At 36.2% G+C, this 20,314-nt stretch overlaps 3 protein-coding genes across 3 annotated transcripts in view; all 3 read left to right on the top strand.

The window, feature by feature from the left end:
- The window catches only part of LOC133521813 (cilia- and flagella-associated protein 52), a 355,058-nt gene that overhangs the window by 297,674 nt on the left and 37,070 nt on the right, over positions 1–20,314 (top strand). The window lies entirely within an intron of this gene.
- LOC133521819 (uncharacterized) overlaps positions 1–20,314 on the top strand; it is a 145,626-nt gene that overhangs the window by 94,802 nt on the left and 30,510 nt on the right. The gene's annotated exons all lie outside the window — the stretch shown is intronic.
- Positions 376–17,477, top strand: LOC133521818 (uncharacterized). The gene is made up of 2 exons (XM_061856898.1): positions 376–727; positions 9,737–17,477. Exon 2 carries the CDS (start codon positions 9,738–9,740, stop codon positions 10,551–10,553), a length of 816 nt encoding a protein of 271 aa, XP_061712882.1. The 5' UTR covers positions 376–727; position 9,737; the 3' UTR covers positions 10,554–17,477.

Raw genomic sequence — 20,314 nt, 5'->3', positions numbered from 1 at the left:
TTCCATTTTTATCACTTGTCACTATGCCCGTCACTTTCGCGCTTACATACTTGTTAGAACGTGACAGGCATGGTGACAAATGATAAAGAGACAACCATCTTAGCCCTGCTGTTCTTTATAAAGCGACAAAAACTTGTTACCGGCTACGCACGTAGCTCGCTGGCATGCAGTTTTTAGCGATATGGGCTGCGAGCAGTATCAAATCAAAAACAGATGCATAAAATCCGAATGCGCCCACGGTCCGGAAAAACTGGGACGCGGGGCGTTGACTGGAAACAGGGCTGCCATTACAGTAATGCAAGTTAGGGTATCCATGTCAATTACCATGCGTAACTAGATCATGTTCAAGTGACTTTCTCATGGATGTTGTTATAGCTTATTGGGAAATTTTCGAAAATTCAGGACCGAAAAAGTTGTAGGTCGGAGTCAGGATTTGAACCTGCGATCTCCGGATTGAAAGTCGGACATCAGATCCACTCCGCCACCACCGCTTATCATATCACATATCAGTAGTTTATGAGGAATGCAACAAAGAAACAAATCGGGAGGGTCATAAAGTTTTCTCTAAAAGAAATCCTCTTTGACATTTATGTACCTACCTATCAAGATTTTTTTTAAATATTAATACAATTTAATTTTATTACTTCTTAGACTTATATGGTTTCTTTTTTACAGGTACTGAACCGTTTGGATTGCTGATTGCCTGACTCCGAACAATAAACGCACAGTAAACCATTTTCTTTTAATTTTTCTAAACTTAATAAGTACATATTTCTCTTCTGAAACAAACAAATTATTGTTTTTTAAAGCATTAGCTTATGAGATGGACATTAGCTATGGACTAGGCGCTCGAGTATCCCTAAGAGAGAAATTTAAAGATGCAAGCATTCTTACCGTTGCATCTCAATACATACTTGAGAATATTATGTATGTTCGGAAAAACATCAACGAATTCAAGCTTAACAGTGATATCCATAACTATAACACTAGAAACAAGCATAAACTTGCTGTGCCCGCCCACCGCCTCCGTAAGGTTAGTACGTCTTTCGTCGGGAACTGTACACGTTTTTATAACAAAGTTCCCACTGATATAGTGAATTTGCCTCTTAACAAATTTAAGTCACACGTTAAGAGCTCTTTGTTAAGTAAGGCGTATTATGCTGTGAATGATTTCATAGATGATAAGGATGCCTTTAAGCCAGTAGCTTGATCTTGATAGTATGATAAAAATGTAAGTAATAGTGTTTTCGTTTTCTTTCTGTGAAATAACCATACTAGCGTCCAGTAGAACTGACACAAGAGAACATCATGTTCTCGTTTGATTGTATTATTTTAGTTTTGGACACTTAGAGACCTTATACACCTCTAAGATTTTATTTTATTTTAAATTTTATTTTATTTTAAATTCAATTTTATTTTAATACCTATTTTAATGATTTGGACACTTAGAGACCTGTACATCTCTAAGTCAATTTAAATTTATAATTTAGTTTTATAGGTAGGCACTCCTTCTGAATAATATGTAGTCGCGTTTATGTGGCGCTATGCCGTCTTTAATGTAACTTACAAGCACAAATGTTGTATCTCACAATTTTTTATTATATTTTTATTAATACAATCCGGCAGCTTGAACATGTCATGCTCGCTTAAAAGTCTTTACTTACGGTGGCGTCGTTGATCGGGTCGCCACTTTCCCGAATGAAGGTTGAGGGAGGCGATGGCTGAGATACACGTCATACTCGTGAACGGGTGCTGTTTGTGGAGACCGGTCTGTTTAAGCTTACACGGGGTACAGGTTATGTTAAAGTATGTAACTTTACTTTTGAGTGACATTAACGTGAGACACTTCATTCGGTTCTTGTCTGTTTTATTTTTTTTTGTCTTTTAATTATTTATATAAGAATTCAAGCCTTGGCGACCCTCTACATCTCTAAGGATAATTTAATATATTTTTTTTATTTTATCTCTGACACTTAGAGACTTATACATCTCTAAAGAATTTTAGTATTTTATGGTTTTATTTTTTTATCATAGTTTTTTTTTTGTGTAATTTGACATTTAGAGACAGTATACATCTCTAATAAAGTATTTATTATTTCATAGATTCGATATTTGTAATTTTTTTTTTTTTAATTTATTGTTTGTAAAAATGGACATGTAAAAGTGCCCCTGTGGCCTATTTGCTGAATAAATGTTTGATATTTGATATTTGATATTTGATATTTGATGACTGATTGCTTAAAAAGAGGGATTACTCGTATAAAAGGGGGTTATTATCTCAAAAAACATATACTCTCCTTACATGGTACATATTTGCTATTATAAGCATATTTGTTTATTTCATCTGTGTAACCGTAGGGCAGATAAATACTTAGGCAATTGATTTATTTATCATGCAATATCAAACTTAAATTTTTAATCAAAATCTTATCAAAGCAATATGACCCTAAATTTAACAACCAGCTATATTCAAAAATCTCCATTATTCAAATTACATCGCATTACTTGACACCCCTATCAGCAGTTGGCACCTCGCCAGGGCTTGCCCAACGCGACCACCTGGATGCCGACACCTGCCCTCACCAGCAACTTTAATAAAATGTTCGCAACCTCTGCCAAACGCAACAAGTATCACCAGTTGACGACTTGACGACACCTGTCTTTACTAGCAATATTTGTAAAATGTTGGCAACGTCTGCCGAACGCAACAAGTACCGATGGTTGACGACATCTGCTATTAACATAGCAATTGCAGTTAACAAGTTAGTTCGCTTCGTTTTTTTATTATTTTAGGGTTGCCTCGTCACATACAGCTTAGATAAAAATTCTTTTCGTTGTCTTATTTCTGACCACTCTGTCACGCTTCTATTTGTGTTTTATCAAACATGCAATGATAGATAGATAAAGCGTTTATTTGTTTGCTGCAAATACACACAATTTAAAAACACATAGGCAAACAGAGAAATACACAATTAACAAAGTATACAATCAATTAAAATAAAATACAGAATCTTATAAATATTATAAACAAACAGGAATAGTGGTGCATTGCAGTAACAACAAAAGGGTGCCGACTCAGCTATACGCTTCACTCTTTCGAGCAAACCACTGGTATTCTATCGCAATGACATGTTGACATGACTTACTTCAAATTAGGTCCGGAAATACTACATATCAGTACCCCTAGTGTAAATTTAGTCGATAGCGAAACGTGACGTACGCGTTTGCGTTAAGTCTCATTTTGTATGGGTTTTTGAACAGCGCGCCAAGCGGGACGTTTTGGAAAGTCAAAAATCTCATACAAAATGACACTTAACGCAAACGCGTACGTCACGTTTCGCTGTCGAAAATATTTACACTAGGGGTACAGGTGGCATGAGTGAAGATGATATGTAAAGGAATTTCATACAGCCTTACACATCTAGGCCTGCAAGGCAACCTTCTTTTGTTTTTAAACGACAAATTGTGACACGTCTTGGCATTCAACCATAAAAAACCTATTAGCAAAATTCTGCAATTATGTTTGAGAAAAGCACTATATAAATCTCGGCGAGAAACGGGGTTGCCGGCCACGTATCCCTATCCGTACTTGCTACGCTCGGCCGTCTATATCTACTTGGCCTGCAACCCTACGTTTCCCTGCCTCTATGGTAATGTACTATTTCTATCAAACAAAAAAACGAGTGTTGTATGTCTTTCTAGCTGTAGATAATATATAACATGAGAAAAATTAAAAACTAAATTCATCTCACATTAAACGCCCCACTCGGTCACATTTTTTGGGTAGGTACAATAAACAAGACAAGGAAAATAATTTTGTTTCTTGTTGGTCTTGGTCTGACTCTAGGAGTTTGACGTTTAAAATAACACTCACTGTCTGGGCTGTCAAAGCCGCTGCCAACTTATCTTGGTCTGATTATAAAATTATACCGTATAAAAATATATATATTTCAAGCTTTCGCTCATATCACACTTAAATATTTACACTATAAAATTGGACTTGTTTTGACGACCGGTTTGGCCTAGTGGGTAGTGACCCTGCCTACGAAGCTGATGGTCCCGGGTTCAAATCCTGGTAAGGGCATGTGTTCGTGTGATGAACATGGATATTTGTACCTGAGTCATGGGTGTTTTCTTTGTATTTAAGTATTTATAAATATTTATATATTATATATATCGTTGTCTTAGTATACCCTCAACACAAGCCTTATTGAGCTTACTGTGGGACTTAGTCAATTTGTGTAATAATGTCCTATAATATTTATAAATCAATAAGTATATATATATATATATATATATAAATTTATTTATTTCAAGCTTTCGCTCATATCACACTTAAATATTTACACTATAAAATTGGACTTGGATTAGAATTAGATTGGATTGGTGGGATCAAAATCACTGCAGAGTTGTCTTGGTCTAACTAGTCTTGTTTCCTCCTACTGCTCTGCAGATTAAGAATTGTAAGCCTTATAATCATTGCAGTAAGGTTCAATTGTCAGCCGTATGCGATTGTTACCGTGTGATATATTTTGATAGCCGCAGCGTTCAATAATATAAACTTCCGCTTGTATTGGCCTACTGACTGCGATCGGAAAGTCAATAAACTTTACAGGAAATTAGTTTGGCTAGCAATGAAACTAGGAAGCCGAATTGAACTTACGAAGTGATTCGTATGCCAACTGCAGCTACAATACTATTGCGATATAACTGTTGCAGCTTAGACGCGGTCGGATCATACACATTTTTTGAGCAAACTCGTTCACGTCTTTCCTATAAACATCGCAAAGTTAAGAGGCTGTCAACACCCAATGTCCTTGAAATTGATGTTACTTAAACAGTTTTTTAAGAAAGACTATTTGTTTTAGTCAAGTAAGAAAAATATATGTTCATATTAATTATATTTCAAAGACCGTGGTTGTACTCGATACATGATTGAACGAAATCGGCTCGATAGAAAATAATTGCAAAGATTGGTCTTAAAATCACAATTAAACGGTTCTATGTCTTTATTGTTTTGACTTATGGGTCTGCAATTAAAATCACAATTTCAAAAAATTTATATCTAAACCGCTGTTGAGTAAAATATTACACTAATAATCCACTTTTTTTATTTAAATATTTTTCTTATTATTCCCTTGCCCAGGCCCAGTAACATGCGACAGTGCTATCTCATTTACTCCGATACAAATAGACAGTGTGCGCGCTTTAGGTATTGACAGACTCTTAAGGGAGCCTAAAGTTAATTTTTACGCGGCACCTTTACTGGCGGGATACATTTTTTCAGTACTTGATACTTAAATAAGAACATGAAAAACGGGATATGTATTGTCCATAGAAGTGACCTTTTTCTAAAATGTGTTTGACCCGGTCGCTGTACCTGTCAAATTTCTTATAATAAAATGAGTAACGGTACATACATCAAATTATGCAATAATATTTTCCATAATGCCAATATCCAGAGAGGGAAATGAGGGCTACGTTTGTATGGAGAAGCGGCCGTCCCCTTTCCTCTTTACTCATCAAATAGCAATATTATAATTTTTATTTTAAGTTTTTTTTATAAAAAATTTTTTTTGGGTTATAAAAATGTTTAAAGGGGTAAAACATTTTCGTGTTAACAAGAATCTCTCGAGCTTCGAATAATCGAAGTTCCACAATAATTTTACCGAAATTTATTCTTGCTGCTAGCTATTTTTTATCGGAAATACCGAACCCGTGTTATTTAAGCGTCTAGACTTGGCAGTAAAATAATCCGCCATTCATCGCCGCGCCGCTAAGCTCACAGCCATCAAACATACGTCTCATGTACGATATGTACCTAAGTGTACGGCCTCGGTGGCGAACGGCTAGCGGGGCGTGCAGCGTGGCGTCGAGCGTTCAGGATTTGACCAGCGTGCACTGAGTCCGCTTGCATACGTTTGCATTTGGAGCATTCCACCGTTACGTAATCGACATTTACACTCATTTTCTACTTTTCAAGCCTAGTACGGTCACGTCTGAAAATATCGATACGAAAAAAGTGCCAAAAATATGTATGTATACACGACTTTATTGCCCATATATTAAGGTAGTGTATACATATTTTTGGCACATTTTTCGTACCGATATTTTCAGACGTGACTGTACTCTTTTGGCTTGTCTTTTTATCCTGCTTTATTAGTATCATCTTAAAGCCGCCTGTGTTCGTAAAAAGCTGTAGAACCTACTTTTACTATAATACATAAGTTGACAAAGAAATTAAAGCAAATGTTACGTAAGCGACTCGTACTCGTAATTAAGCTAATCTTGCAACTAAAATTAGGCATGGCTTAAATAATGGATTTAAAAAACGACTAGATGAAAAACTTGCCGTCTTCATGGAATACTCTATTTAGGTAGGTACCTTATATGATTTAGTCATCAAATGGAAAGTTCACTTCGGAACGGAACTTAAATTTATTTAATTTTAACACGTCACGTCACCGACCGTTGTTTTGCCACGCGGACATTGTCAATTTCCGTAAAATGCTGTAGAGCTAAGGTGGGCGGCTCTTTATTATTTGTCATCAAGCCTGTCACGTTCTAACAAGTATGTAAGTGCGAAAGTGACGGGCATAGTGACACGTGATAAAACGGAACCATAATACCACCACTGCTCCAGCACACACACACCCACACACACATCACATCACATTGCACATTCACCACATTTTGACGCTAAGCAGGTGCCTTGCTACTGACCCAGAAATGTACAGGGAATTGTCAGATGTCAGTTGTCAAGTTTGTGTTTCCTTTTGAAATTTAAATTAATAAGTCACGATTTTCCAAACTTAAGTTTAATGAACGTGAAAAAGTATCAAATGAGCTTCATCTTGCCCTCTAGAACTCCAGATACATCTCAAGTGAGGGCTCTTCATTGGAGCTCGACTCGAGAGCCCTTTGCTCCGATGGAGCGAGTTCAGAAAGCTTTTTAAGGTAGACAGACCAGCCCTAGTGAAACTTGATCCTCTACTTAACCTATTAAATAAACTTTGTGTCAAAAATTACATTGTTTTTGTACATGCTTTTATCGCTGACTGTACTTTTCTTTCAACAGGCAACTAATACTCATCTAAACAATTCTAACAAACCTTAATCACAATAATTTTGTTGTTTCATCACAGAGTTCCACCTTTTGTGTCCACCAGATCAGCTCGACGGTACCATAATAAGACATTGTCACCCAAAATATGTATCTGAAGTTTCAGCTCAATCAAAAAAGCGGCTAAGTGCGAGTCGGACTCGCCCATGAAGGGTTCCGTACCATTTATGACGTATTAAAAAAAACTACTTACTGGATCTCGTTCAAACCAATTTTCGGTGGAAGTTTGCATGGTAATGTACCTACATCATATATTTTTTAATAGTTTTATCATTCTCTTATTTTAGAAGTTACAAGGGGGGGGGAGGCACACATTTTACTTTACCACTTTGGAAGTGTCTCTCGCGCAAACTATACAGTTTGGAAAAAAAATCTATTAGAAACCTCAATATCATTTTGTATCATTGAAGACTTATCCATAGATAACCCACACGTATAGATTTGATGAAAAAAATTTTTTTAGTTTCAGTTCTAAGTATGGGGAACCCCCAAAATTTATTGTTTTATTTTTTCTACTATATTTCGGTTCACAGAATACATCTACTTACCAAGTTTCAACAGTATGTTCTTATAGTTTCGGAAAATAGTGGCTGTGACATTCGGACAGACAGACAGACAGACATTACTAATTCATAATGGTTCCGTTTTTTGCCATTTGGCTACGGAACCCTAAAAATGGAAAGTGGGTCGAAGAATCGAAAACGTGAAAAATCTAAATTATATCAAAATTCTATCCAACTACTGCTGTAGAGAAGAACGTCCGAGCATACGAAAGCAATTTGTCTGAGACTTTCGTTCTTCGGTCAATTACAAACACACATGGCAAGTTAAATAAAAGCTTGTCAACTTAGCTTCACGCAGCCAAGCCCCTAACCAGTCCAGTTAAACGGTATAGTCTAATTCAAATGTCAGGCACATTATTATCTGTTATCAACCTCCAGACGGCAAAGCGCCATAACTCGCGTTCCGCATAATTTGAGCAGATCTCTTATGTCAAGTTAGAAGTAGGTTTTAACTTTCGGAAGTTCCTCCATTTTTCACCGGGGGAATTCTGATGGAATTCTTATGAAATATCGCAGGTTCGTCAGGATGGAACGTGGAAATTTAGGAATATTTTTGAATATAAAATTGTGCATTGAATAAGTTAATATCAAATTTGAATGAAAACATATGTAATTCAGATTAAGAAAAATAAATTGAGTGAATACTTCTTAAATAATTGTCAAAGTCAAGAAAAGAAGTTATTACATTATAATATGTAAAAATGGTTACATTATAATTGGTTGCTCTAATAATATATAAAAAAAATCGTTGATCAATTTAATATAATAGTTACATATTTCCAGAGATGCAAAAATGATTTAAATGTTATGTCTTTAAATCATTATTGTAGAATAAATTGCCCGATTGGGTACAATCAAATAAATAAATAGTAAAATCAATCTTTCTTTTGGGACTAAGATGAGGCATAAAGTTACCCATTTTCTTCCACGAAATGTAATTACATATATTTTATTCAAGTCCAATCCAATGTGAAGATAAATATAAATAGGGGCTACTCCGCCCTTAACGCCTTGTTAACACTTCGACAAGGCTGACACGCACCCTTGATTTATGCTCCTTACTTAAGCCTTAGGTTGATGAGATTTTTTTAGAATGCCGTTTAAAGTACCTATAGTAAACACCCCTATAATGGAACAGGCACCAGTAATGGGATGTATAGACAAATCCTGTAAAACAAGTATTTACCATCAGTTTTTAATCGCTGGCAATATTTTACCATAAACAAGAGCCAAATAGCTGCTTAAGTCTAATTTATTTTCAAAACGAATAGCGCCATACATCCCATGACTGGAGCAAAAAACCACAGTTTTAATTGGTTAATAATATTGAAACCAATTGCAGTAGCTTTCATTAAATACATAGAAAACATAAAGGACGAATTGGACATTCAACTTTTAAAGCGTAAAGCGGTAGAAATTTTACAGATGTCGGTGAAATATCAAAAATACTCCAAATTTTCTCTTAAATGTTCCATGATTAGTGCCGTTAACATATAATAATAATATAGCCATTTATTTCCTTGGAAATTTACATTCAGTTTTTACAAAATAATTTAGTGTTTTTTTTTTTCTTTACATGGGTAAACCCAAAGTACCTATAAAATAACTAAAGTATTTTTTTAACGCAGAAGATACGCACTGGTACTGGCAATTATAGTCTGCAATTAAAAAAGCTCATAAAAAAAAGTTTTAGTAATCGCAGATGTCAAATCTCAGTAGAGTGGCCACGTCATCCGAATTCTTGTCTCAAGCTCCCAGAGAAAGCATTATTCGATCATTTGTTTCCAATTGTTACGCCACACTACTGTTAGATTTTAGAAGGGTTAGGCGGATAACACACAGAACCACCTTCGAGGAGCGCCGAATGCGTTTGCATCAGGCGGTTTATATTATAAATTAGTACAAAGTTTCGAACCGCTCCACGCCTTGCGCCGTGTGTTATCCGCTTGAGCCGCCGGACGGCGTATCTTGTGCGTGGCGGCGCGGCGCGGGCACGGGTGCGGTGCCGGCCGAGGCCGCCACACACACTCACCCGTGCCCGTGCTTGCAGGATGCACGCCGTGGGCCTCCACTCCGCGCTCGCCATCCGCCGCGAGCGCAAGCGCCGCGCCGAGCAGCAGCGCGCCAAGGAGCGTCGCTACTCCCTGCAGTCCACCGAGTCCGGCATCACTTCCCCGCACTGCTCCACGGGCAGCCTCGAACGACGCCGCTTCAAGAACACCCGCACCAGCGAAAATGAGGTCGTCTCCTCCGTGGGCATGCTCCATCTCGGAGTCGTGTTCCTCGTGCTCGCCTTTTTCCTCATCGGCTCAGGTTTACTTCCCGATGACGTAACATCCTGGAGCACTATCGGCTCCGGCAACTGGTTTAACGAGCTAGTTTGGTCTGGATTGTTCGCGCTCGGTATAGGAATATTCCTGATCGTGCTGCACAAATATTTGACTAAGAGCGAGGAGCAGGCGCTTGAGGAGTACGTACAGCGCCAGCTGACGCGATCTCGATCAGGTCACCGGCTAGAGAGAGATACGGAGACAGGAGATCATACGACGAAACACGCGAGGCGAGCGCGTGCCGCCGAAGCCCTCCCTGAAACCATTACAGAGACCTACACCGAGCCACCGCCGGATCGAGCGCACGGCTTCGTCAACGCACTAGCCCTCAACGGCGACGCACTCCGAGAGTCCCCACTCGAGCAGATAGTAGAGGAGGAATGCTCTCTGGCCTCGGAGAGCGAAAAGCGACTGGGCAAGTTTAACCGCGACACGTACTCGACGCCGTCGGTGGCGCCGAGTCTCAGCCCTGGCTCGCCCTCCGACACTCGCGAGCTGCTGTCCGACGGCCGGTACATGATCATGTCGCGGATGTGAATGACCAGATCTTCTGGGCTCTTTCGCATTCTTAGTGCCACTTGATTGTACCCTGACAATTTACTTTGGTCCTTAAACTGGGTTTCAGTGAGCCGCTCGATTCCTACTTTAATCCGATGACTTTTGAGGCGGGGCGCCGGTAGTGCGTTTATCGACGTCTTCTGCGACGCCCGCACCCCAAACTGTGTATGCTTCGGCGCTTGCGGCAGACTATCAGTGGCGTTACTTAGATCAACAGCTTCTCTATTTTATATTTTAACAGACGGACCAACTCTCGGTAGATTTTAGTGTTAAGTCGTAACGCGTTATCCCCTTTTTTTATTGCAGTTGGAAACTGAAAAAAACGGTCGGATACTATGGGAGAAAACGATCGTTAAGTCGAATTGCAGTTCGAAGAGGTGATAACGTATTGTATATTTTATCAATTATCTATGGGAATCCGTATGTATTGGCTTGAGACTGATTGTTAATATACTGTACTTATACCTGACGGTTTTATACGATATTAATTACTGTTTATTTGCCTATTACTTCACTGTTTACACAAAATACTTTGTATTCTTGATATTGTATAGTTCTATTGTCAACTAGTTTCACTTGATCCGAGTGAGTGGTTTTAACGGCAAGGACCGTGATTAACGATCATGTTTAGTGATTACAATTTTAACCCTTTTTTAATTATCTTTATTGAGAAGAAAAGAAAATTTACTTTTTAACTGGAATGGAGTTTGAAATAATAACAGCCCGTTTTTGAATTTCATACAGACTTCGTATCAAGTGCCAAAATATTTAGGGCATTTTTTTCTATATGCAATTAAAATATTCACAGCAGTTTTAACAGATGTAGTTGATTTACTGTGATTCACTCTGCATGTATAAGGTTGTAATTTGTAATGAATTTAGTTAATATCCTGCATTTTAATATACATTTAGTTTGGTTGTGGCTGTGACATGGAGCGACTGCGAGCGACGAACTAGCGAGTCGTCGATATCTAAACCTTAGCCTTTTGCGAAAAAGGACGCAAGTTTAGTTGTATCTTTTTTCGTGGAAGGTTAATATATGTATTGATATATATAGTGAACATTGATATTAATTATAAGCTTAAGGACACGAGCTTAGCTTCACCATGCTCAAACTTTAAACATTATACTTAGTTGTTTTGTAACTTTCCCTCTCCTAGTATTTTCTATGTCCTTTTCAATCTTCGCAAAGGTCGATGTGATAATTTTTTAACGTAAAATCCCAACGCATCATTGAGTTGTGAATGTAACACCAAATTGAAAAAAATATCACATTTACCACGTATAGTTTTTGGATCATAGCTCTAAACTAATGTAAGTGCTGTCTATAGCATTGCCTTATTACGAACTGTCTCACCAGGTGTGTGTAATGTTATTATGTATGAGCACAATTTAACTACTAAATAACTAATAGCTGTAATGTACTGTGAGAGAAAAATATCAAAATATGACACAATGCGAGTGACTCGATATAAGCGCGTGTTTTTTGGTATTTTCCTATCACGTTATCTAAGTTAGGTTCATTTCAAATTGGTCCTTCCATGAATGTTACGTTGATTTATCCTCAAATATTATTAAGGTTTAACCAAAATAATTAAAATACGGCCTGTCGCTTTGTTTCAGAAACAGTTATATAGCTATGGTTCGTCAAGTAACTATTTTCCAGCCAAGTAGAATTTTATTCTTATCTAACGCGGTGTAAATCTTGCTTGCGTTGGCACTTTCCATGTGTTTTGTGTACCGTGTTTTAAATCTAATTAATTTGTTCATCCGATCTTATCCTTCTTTAATCTTCGCACTACACTTAACTTTATTTATTCTCGTAATGCTCAATGTGCATTACAATGTAAACTTTGTTTCAATCTAATTAGAATCTTTTATACACCAAATAAAGTAGCATTGCTTTTTCAAACAAACTAGATTCCTCCCAATTTACTACCTACACAACAATGTTCAAATTAAAAATAGGAAAATTTTGTAAGATCTTACGAGGTTATTTTCTCTTTTCTTAATACTATAATAACCATTATTTTTGATAATATCCAACACAAGAGTAACGATGTGCTCAGAAATAAAGGAAAAGTGGAAAACTGACTGTTTCGGGCGAAACTCTTACTCGCGACTCCATATCCTTCATATGCACCTTAGGGAGGAAACTAGCGACATCTACCGAAAGAGAATTACACTTCTTATACCATATGCTTATAAATAATGAAATGATCAAAATTCGAAGGACCAATTCGTGTGAGGCCTAAGATTATTGTCATATCTGTCGAGATGTCTAGTCTCAGCTAGCTTGTGTGACGTTTATACTGAAATACAGGGTGCCTAGCCAAGTTACCAATCGTTCATAACGTAGCAAACGTTACGTTAATGTCTCTCTGCCGCACTGATATGTAAGAGTGATAGAGAGATATTACTGTTTCGTTGGCTCAAACAATTGGTATCTAGGATAGGCCCTCAAAACACGTTCAAACTACGAATAAGCAATAAGCCGAGATTCCCCTTTTAAATTTAATTTTACTATTAAAACATTCCATTTTTAATAGTTATAAACGGTAACGAGTATTTAAAGAGTGTTGCGCCTCGACTGAAACGGTAGGTAAACAAAATTACTAGAAATTTTAATTTTGATGGTCGATCATATTGGGCTAGATCAACTTCGCAGTTTTTTTAATTAAATAATAAGTATATGTCGTGATAAATATGAACATTATTTTTCTAAGCACTTAATTTTTTTTTTGGTTACACTATTTTGCTTTAAAGGGGCCACGTTATGCGAGCATATACAGTGCGTCATATTTTACTTGTACAAATGTAATTGTTTATTTAATAATAAATATTTGAATATAATGTTTATTTAAAGGTGAAATTTACAAGGTTATTTTGAATCGTTGCCAAGCCGCCAAACTTACAATATCGTAATTTTTTCAATGTACCTACTATAATTACATATTGTTTGTATTAGTTTCTACTGAGATTCAATTCGCTAGCACAAAAAGTAATAATTAATAACATACAGATATCCTTTGATCGGAAATTTAAAAAGTCGAAGATTTCAGATCCTGTGATTTAATACGTTTGTAATTCATATATTTATTATTCGAGTAACTTCTAACCTCAAGTTAGGAGTAAATGGTTTAGCATAAAGCACAAACAAATTTGATCGATCACTACTTTACTAAATAAATATTAAGGCCAATGTGGCGAAGACCGTCTATCAGGTAAGATTGTCTACAAGCTCTTTAGTTTCTTCTGACTCTTGCGTTTGTACACATACTATACTTACAGAAGGTCGGTAGAGCAGATGTGAAGCTTTTCATTTGGCCAAGATGGGACACGCTGACAACACCGATTGTCGAATGTGTGGCGAAGAGGATGAGACTAAAACACCTAATGTGTGAATGTCACTCCCTCGCCAGACAAAGACTGAAGGACTTGGAGCAGGCAGGCTACCTGGAATCAAAGGAATTCAAACGCCCATGTGCTCCATCATCCCTTAAACTTCAAATTTGATTAATTGAAATATAATCAAAATTCCAATATATCAAAAACGACATATACCAAATGAAGAGTCATCCGGTATATGGAGATGGTCGAAAAAGATCTTGAGTAGTTGACAGATTTAAGGATGTAATTGCACAGAAGATCCCTATGAGTCGAAGGGAAAGGGCTCTCGAAATAATAAAATAAGAAGCTCTTCTTTTCTGACTATATCTGAGCGATGGGACGTAGGTACGAGCTTGTCCTATGATGGTCTTCCTGTCAATAAATTGTATACAAATACAGATACAGAATTTTGTTGGTAAAGTAATGGTACATTTTACAAATAAAAATTATAGATTCAATAAAACAAATCAATAATAGGAAACAATAATAATGATTCGTTTCACACGGTGTTGGGTCAATGATCTTTGGTTGAGTTTAGGTTTAAAGAACTTTATTTCTCAAAGAAATTTACATTTTACTTAATGAGAAAATTACATAGAATAGGAGTACTTTATACACATAAACTCATCAATGAGTAACTTGCGTGTTCAATGAGCAATAATTTAAGTTTTTTTTAAGTTGAGTCAGTTTTCGAGTCCTTTTAATGTAGATGGAAGTGAATTATACAGTTTTGGTCCGATCACACTAAGCCGGTCTTTTCCACATTGGCCTTGCATTTAAATACCATTTTGAACTGACACAGAGAGATTGCTAATATATGCGGTTTAGTGTAGACCTTTTCTTTGGTAAAATTTCTACTGATACTGTCCAGTGTTTACCGTGTCGCCTTTTAAATATCTGAAAATAATAAATATAATTTTAAGTTAAAGAATGATTAGGCCCGATGATGGTGTTTTAAAAAACAATTTATATCGAACACGCTTTATATAGTTTTTTAGGATGACTCACGCTAGCACGGTCCGGGTCCGGGCCGAGGTTTCCGACACTTTTTCTGTGTGTGTGTATAGCTTCATTTTCAAAATCAAAGATCATGATTATTTTCGTGAAATTGTATTAAAAGTCCACGATAAACACAGACAAAATTTTAGTAAATTAATGTCAATCCAATTGCACATAATAATTATATTGTAATAGCGAAATATTATAGAGATTGCACACATTGATAATGAAATTTCTTGTGCCTACACTACTTTTATACTTAGGTATTTTATTAGGATAATTCAATTTAATATATTTGCTATTTAAGTAGTCACTTGTACATATTTCATTCGTATTCAGCGTAATCGATTTAATATTCAAGTCAACAAATATTTCATCCCATTCAGGAGAAGCAATAAATAATATTTACAATTTATTATCCAAAATAAATAAAAAGAATCAGATATTAAGAATCAATCAAACTAGATTAACAGAATTTAGAGTGCTACCACACAAATAGATCGATCGGTGATTAATCTATCAATTAACGCGAATCAATCATCGATTGGTTTTGGTTTTATAACGCTTATACAAACAATACACAATCACTCAACGATCGAGTCGGCGTGGTTAACTTTTAAACATCATCTGAAATATATTTCAACGTTTCATGCACAAGAGGAAAATTTAAACAAACATAACCCAGTCTCATTCATGTATATTCTTCTGGATAAAGTTTGTTTCATAATATCGCGAGCAGAAATACGCAACAACTTGTAGCCTACTTCGCTACGTCAGCAGCACATTTATTTCTACCAATGCATTTATACTCGTAAAGTCTCAGAAAACATTTGTCCGTCTCGGTGCATTCAGCAAAATCGCATAAAACTCGCTCTTTCAACCGAGTCGCATGAAACTCGAGATGAATGCAGAGAAGATGCACTTAAGTATTGTAGGGGACGCAAATGAATGCAAAGGCTTCATTACGACGCTGCCTGCACGTAACGCGTAGTACCTACATAAAAAGCGACACGATTAAGGGAAAGAATTAAAAAAATCTTCTACGAAAGTTTGTACCAATGTATGAAAGCTTTTTTCGGTACCTAAGTAAGATGAACGTAAAACGTTTATTTCTATTTAGTCGGCAGCGTATATTATTCTTCATTTTCCTGCACCATATATCATGGAATTTGGATTTATCTTTTAAATTATTTTTCATGAGTGTTTTATGTGTCGAGTTTTACAAATTCTACTATTTTAATATGTAACTAATAAAAATGTAGAAAAATGAAATTTAAGTTATCATTACAATTATACAGCAGGAATTGCTCGAAGTAGGTAATTATGCCGGTTATCATGACGCTGGCAGAAATAAATGTGCTAAAAAGTAAACAAAAGTGATGTCCCAATTTTATACAAACTAGGTGTTTTATTATATTATGTAATAGTATGTGGTTTGGTGTATCGCTCAACATGTTCGGTGTATTTATTTGTTTCGGTGTCGTGATATTTATAAACGCTTTTGCGCTATTTTACAAGCTCTTTACATGATTGTATATTCGCACATTGTAATGTTTGTTGAGGTGTAAAAGAAACTATAGTTGTTTGCTTCCATATATGTCGTTAGAGAACGGTGTTACCACACTAACGTATCGGGTGTCAGGGCTACAACCGCGAAAATCAAAGTTCGCAAATTGCGGACATCTTTCTATGTCACTCTAATTACCCCTTCATTGGAGTAAAAGAGAAAGATCCCCGCAATTTGAGAATTTCGGTTTTCACTGTAGGCCCCATGTAGTTCTGCTTCGATCGTCGATTGTCCGATGCACCGATCGACATTGGATCTAAGCTAAGTTGCTAACGCACGCCATCTTTGAAACGTAATGTGAACTTGTTTCTTTTTACGTCTCAACGTAAAGTAACGAAATGAAAATATTGTAAGTGTCATGTGCATAAATTACTCGTAATTTTTTACAAGTCTAACGCTTGCATAAAAACGAATGAGACAGAAAATGAAACAGACATTTAGGTCTGTTATAAGTTGCGAAACATCAACATGTCCATAAAAACGTTAACTAACTCAAAAGATTTTTCACTTTATCAATATTACTACATAATCTATAATTCCTATATCAGTATTTTTATGCATGCGACATGGGAATATAGCCCATCTTTTTCTAAACAGTGATACTAATATAAACTAAGCACAAATAATAGTGAACTTGTATAAAACACGTAAATCCCTACAGTATTCTAGCGATCTAAAAATAAGGGAACGTCGTTTAATATTACCATTGAAAGCTACCGTCAAATCGAGAAAGTGACGTTTCGATAAAAACTAATCTAACATTGTTTAAAAACTGCCACTCGTCTGTAAATAATAAAAACTTAACGTAATTTAAACTCTAGTCAAATCTTCTATTCTTAAGTTACGTGCTTTCTCCATTTGGCGCGCGTCACGCGTCACCCACCAAAAGCGTTTTGTTTCACTCAATTTATTACACTTATTATTATTAAATTACGATTATTAAATAATTGGATTGTTCTTTTAATAATAATCTCATTCAGAATCCTTGAATATCTAATGGCCCGTTACAGCAATAGTTGCGACAGGTTCGTATATAATTCGTTTTTCTTATATTAGGGCTACATTTTATTGTTTTATCATTATTTTTCTGACAGATTTTGGTGAAAATTGGTAGGTTTGAAGAGCTTCACATCCTGTTCGGAACACGAAATCCAAATTGGAGACAAAAAATAAATGTCATACTGAGAAAAAGTGAACAAGGCCTGAGTAAGTTGAGGACGCTGGTTCGATTCCAGCCTGGGGCACTGTAGGCCTTGGTCACGTTCTCTTAGTATATGACATTTATTTCAGTTTATAATTTATATAGTAGTGTTTCTACTTGAAATAAAAACAAATAAATATATTCTGGAAATAATTTAATTTAGTTTATACCTCTAATAGTAAGTGACAATTTGATCAAAGATCTTTTTGGAATATTAATTTTGCCATTATAAATGTTTTCTACATAAGTTTTTGTCTTAATAAAATTGGACAAAGTAAAATGATGCCAAATGATAATTTGACCAAACAAATTAATTGCAAAATGTAAATTTGCCAAAGATTAATTTAGGAATTGAAACCACTGCGACGTGTTACTTGGGAAGTGAATTTTTGCGAAAAGTATTTGGGTTAAACGGAAGAACACCCTTCATGGAACTGCATCTGTCTCGAGGCGGTAAAACAGAGAGATTTTCGTATATGGAAGGTGGAGGTAAGGAATACAACCTCCATAGGCAGAACTGTTGCAAAATTGTCCAGCTGTCAGCTATAAATAATAGTTCCAAATCTCTCCAGAGTAGCGCTCGAGTAGCTAAGAACCTAGGCGTTATTGACGGAGTGAAGTGCGCTGTCTATGATTTGATTTTTTTCTTCAAATGTTTAAGGTATTGTAGCGCCACCTATTTAAGCTTTTTTGCCGGACACTTTTTGGTACATGGAGATTGTTTTCCTGACCTCCAACTTCCATAGTTTCGAAGTTACTTCTGTGGTGACTCCTTTGAAGTATTTATCAAGTCCTCGGTGAATACTACTCACTTCTTTATACTTCTCCATGCCATTGAGCACCTTGTTGGCGACAAACTTGTTGTCGTGCGTAATGGTGGCCTGCGCTGAGCAGCGGATGAAGCTACGGTAGGCTTGCGGTAAAGTTTGGGATTTCTAAATCAAGTTTGATTCATATAATAATAAAAAAAGAATTTAATTCAGCCTATATACGTCCCACTGCTGGGCACAGGCCTCCTCTCATGTGCGAGAGGGCTCGGGCTATAGTCCCCATGCTAGCCCAATACGGATTGGGAACTTCACATACATACACCTTTGAATTTCTTCCCAGATGTATGCAGGTTTCTTCACGATGTTTTCCTTCACCGAAAAGCTAGTGGTAAATATCAAATGATATTTCGTACATAAGTTCCGAAAAACTCATTGGTACGAGCCAGGATTTAAACCCGCGACCTCCGGATTAAAAGTCGGACGTCATATCCACTCGGTCATATATTTACGTTGAATTTCAATTCACAAGTTTTGTTTTTCGTAAAGTTGCTATATTACCGTAAAGTCGGTATATTACCAATGAATATTTAGCAAAGGCGCAATTTTAATTGATACAGATTTAGATTTATTTATTTCATAATATTAAATTACAATATAAATTAGTAATCTTTAACTGTTTATTATATACAAAATGTCATAACAGATAAAAATCATCATCAAATATAGCAAAATAAATTCATCATAATGTCAAATAGATATTGAGATATAAATATACAATGTCAAAAAATGAATACTCATATCTAAACATGAAACAACTGTTTTTAAATATATAGGACATTATTATACAAATTATAGGACATTATTATACAAATTAACTAAGTCCCACAGTAAGCTCATTAAGGCTTGTGTTGTGCATACTTAGATAACGATATATATAATATATAAATATTTATAAATACTTAAATACATAGAAAACACCCATGACTCAGGAACAAATATCCATGCTCATCACACGAATAAATGCCCTTACCAGGATTTGAACCCAGGACCATCGGCTTCATAGGCAGGGTCACTACCCACTAGGCCAGACCGGTCGTCAAATATATGATACTGATCTTACTTTTCAAAGGCATACTTACAGCATACTTCGAAGAAGAAGGTGTATATATGGGAATTACGTGAAGTCTGCAATATACAGGCTGGTGGTTTAGTCACAAAAAATTGTCTGTTTCGTACATTTTGGCTGCCTGACCTTGACATTATATATGGGAGAGTATTTTTTTTTTCGCGACTTCGTGGTTGATCTCATCGTAAAAGTTGCTCAATATGACCTATACAGCCCGTAAATTATTGCAGGTGACTGAATAAATATCCTGTATTTGTCATTGGACCTTATTAGTCACTTAGAAACGAATAATATTTTACAGTACATATGGGGCTACTTTATAGCACTAGTGCGAGAAGTAGCATATTACGTTACTGTGTCGAACATTTAAAGGGCCATATGTACTGTAAAACGTTGTACGATACATGTGCGAATAGGTAATTCGCAACTCGTGTCGATTTAAAACACTCCCTTCGGTCGTGTTTTAATTTATCGCCACTCGTTTCGAATTTCCTATTTTTCGCACTTGTATCGTAATGTACTATGATTCTGAATTCGCTGTTGTGTACTTTATCTACGTAGGAATCCAGATTCACAATGAGTCTTGACTTCCACTAACAAGACAGTAACGTTCGAACTGAAGTATCTGAGCTTACATCATTACAGTTAAGTACGCCTTGGATGACGTCAAACGGTGCGGCGTCTTTA

Source organism: Cydia pomonella, chromosome 10 (genome assembly GCF_033807575.1).
Source record: "Cydia pomonella isolate Wapato2018A chromosome 10, ilCydPomo1, whole genome shotgun sequence".
Classification (NCBI taxonomy): domain Eukaryota; kingdom Metazoa; phylum Arthropoda; class Insecta; order Lepidoptera; family Tortricidae; genus Cydia; species Cydia pomonella.
The sequence above is the reverse complement of the archived record's forward strand: the minus strand, read 5'-3'. Positions and strand labels throughout refer to the sequence as shown.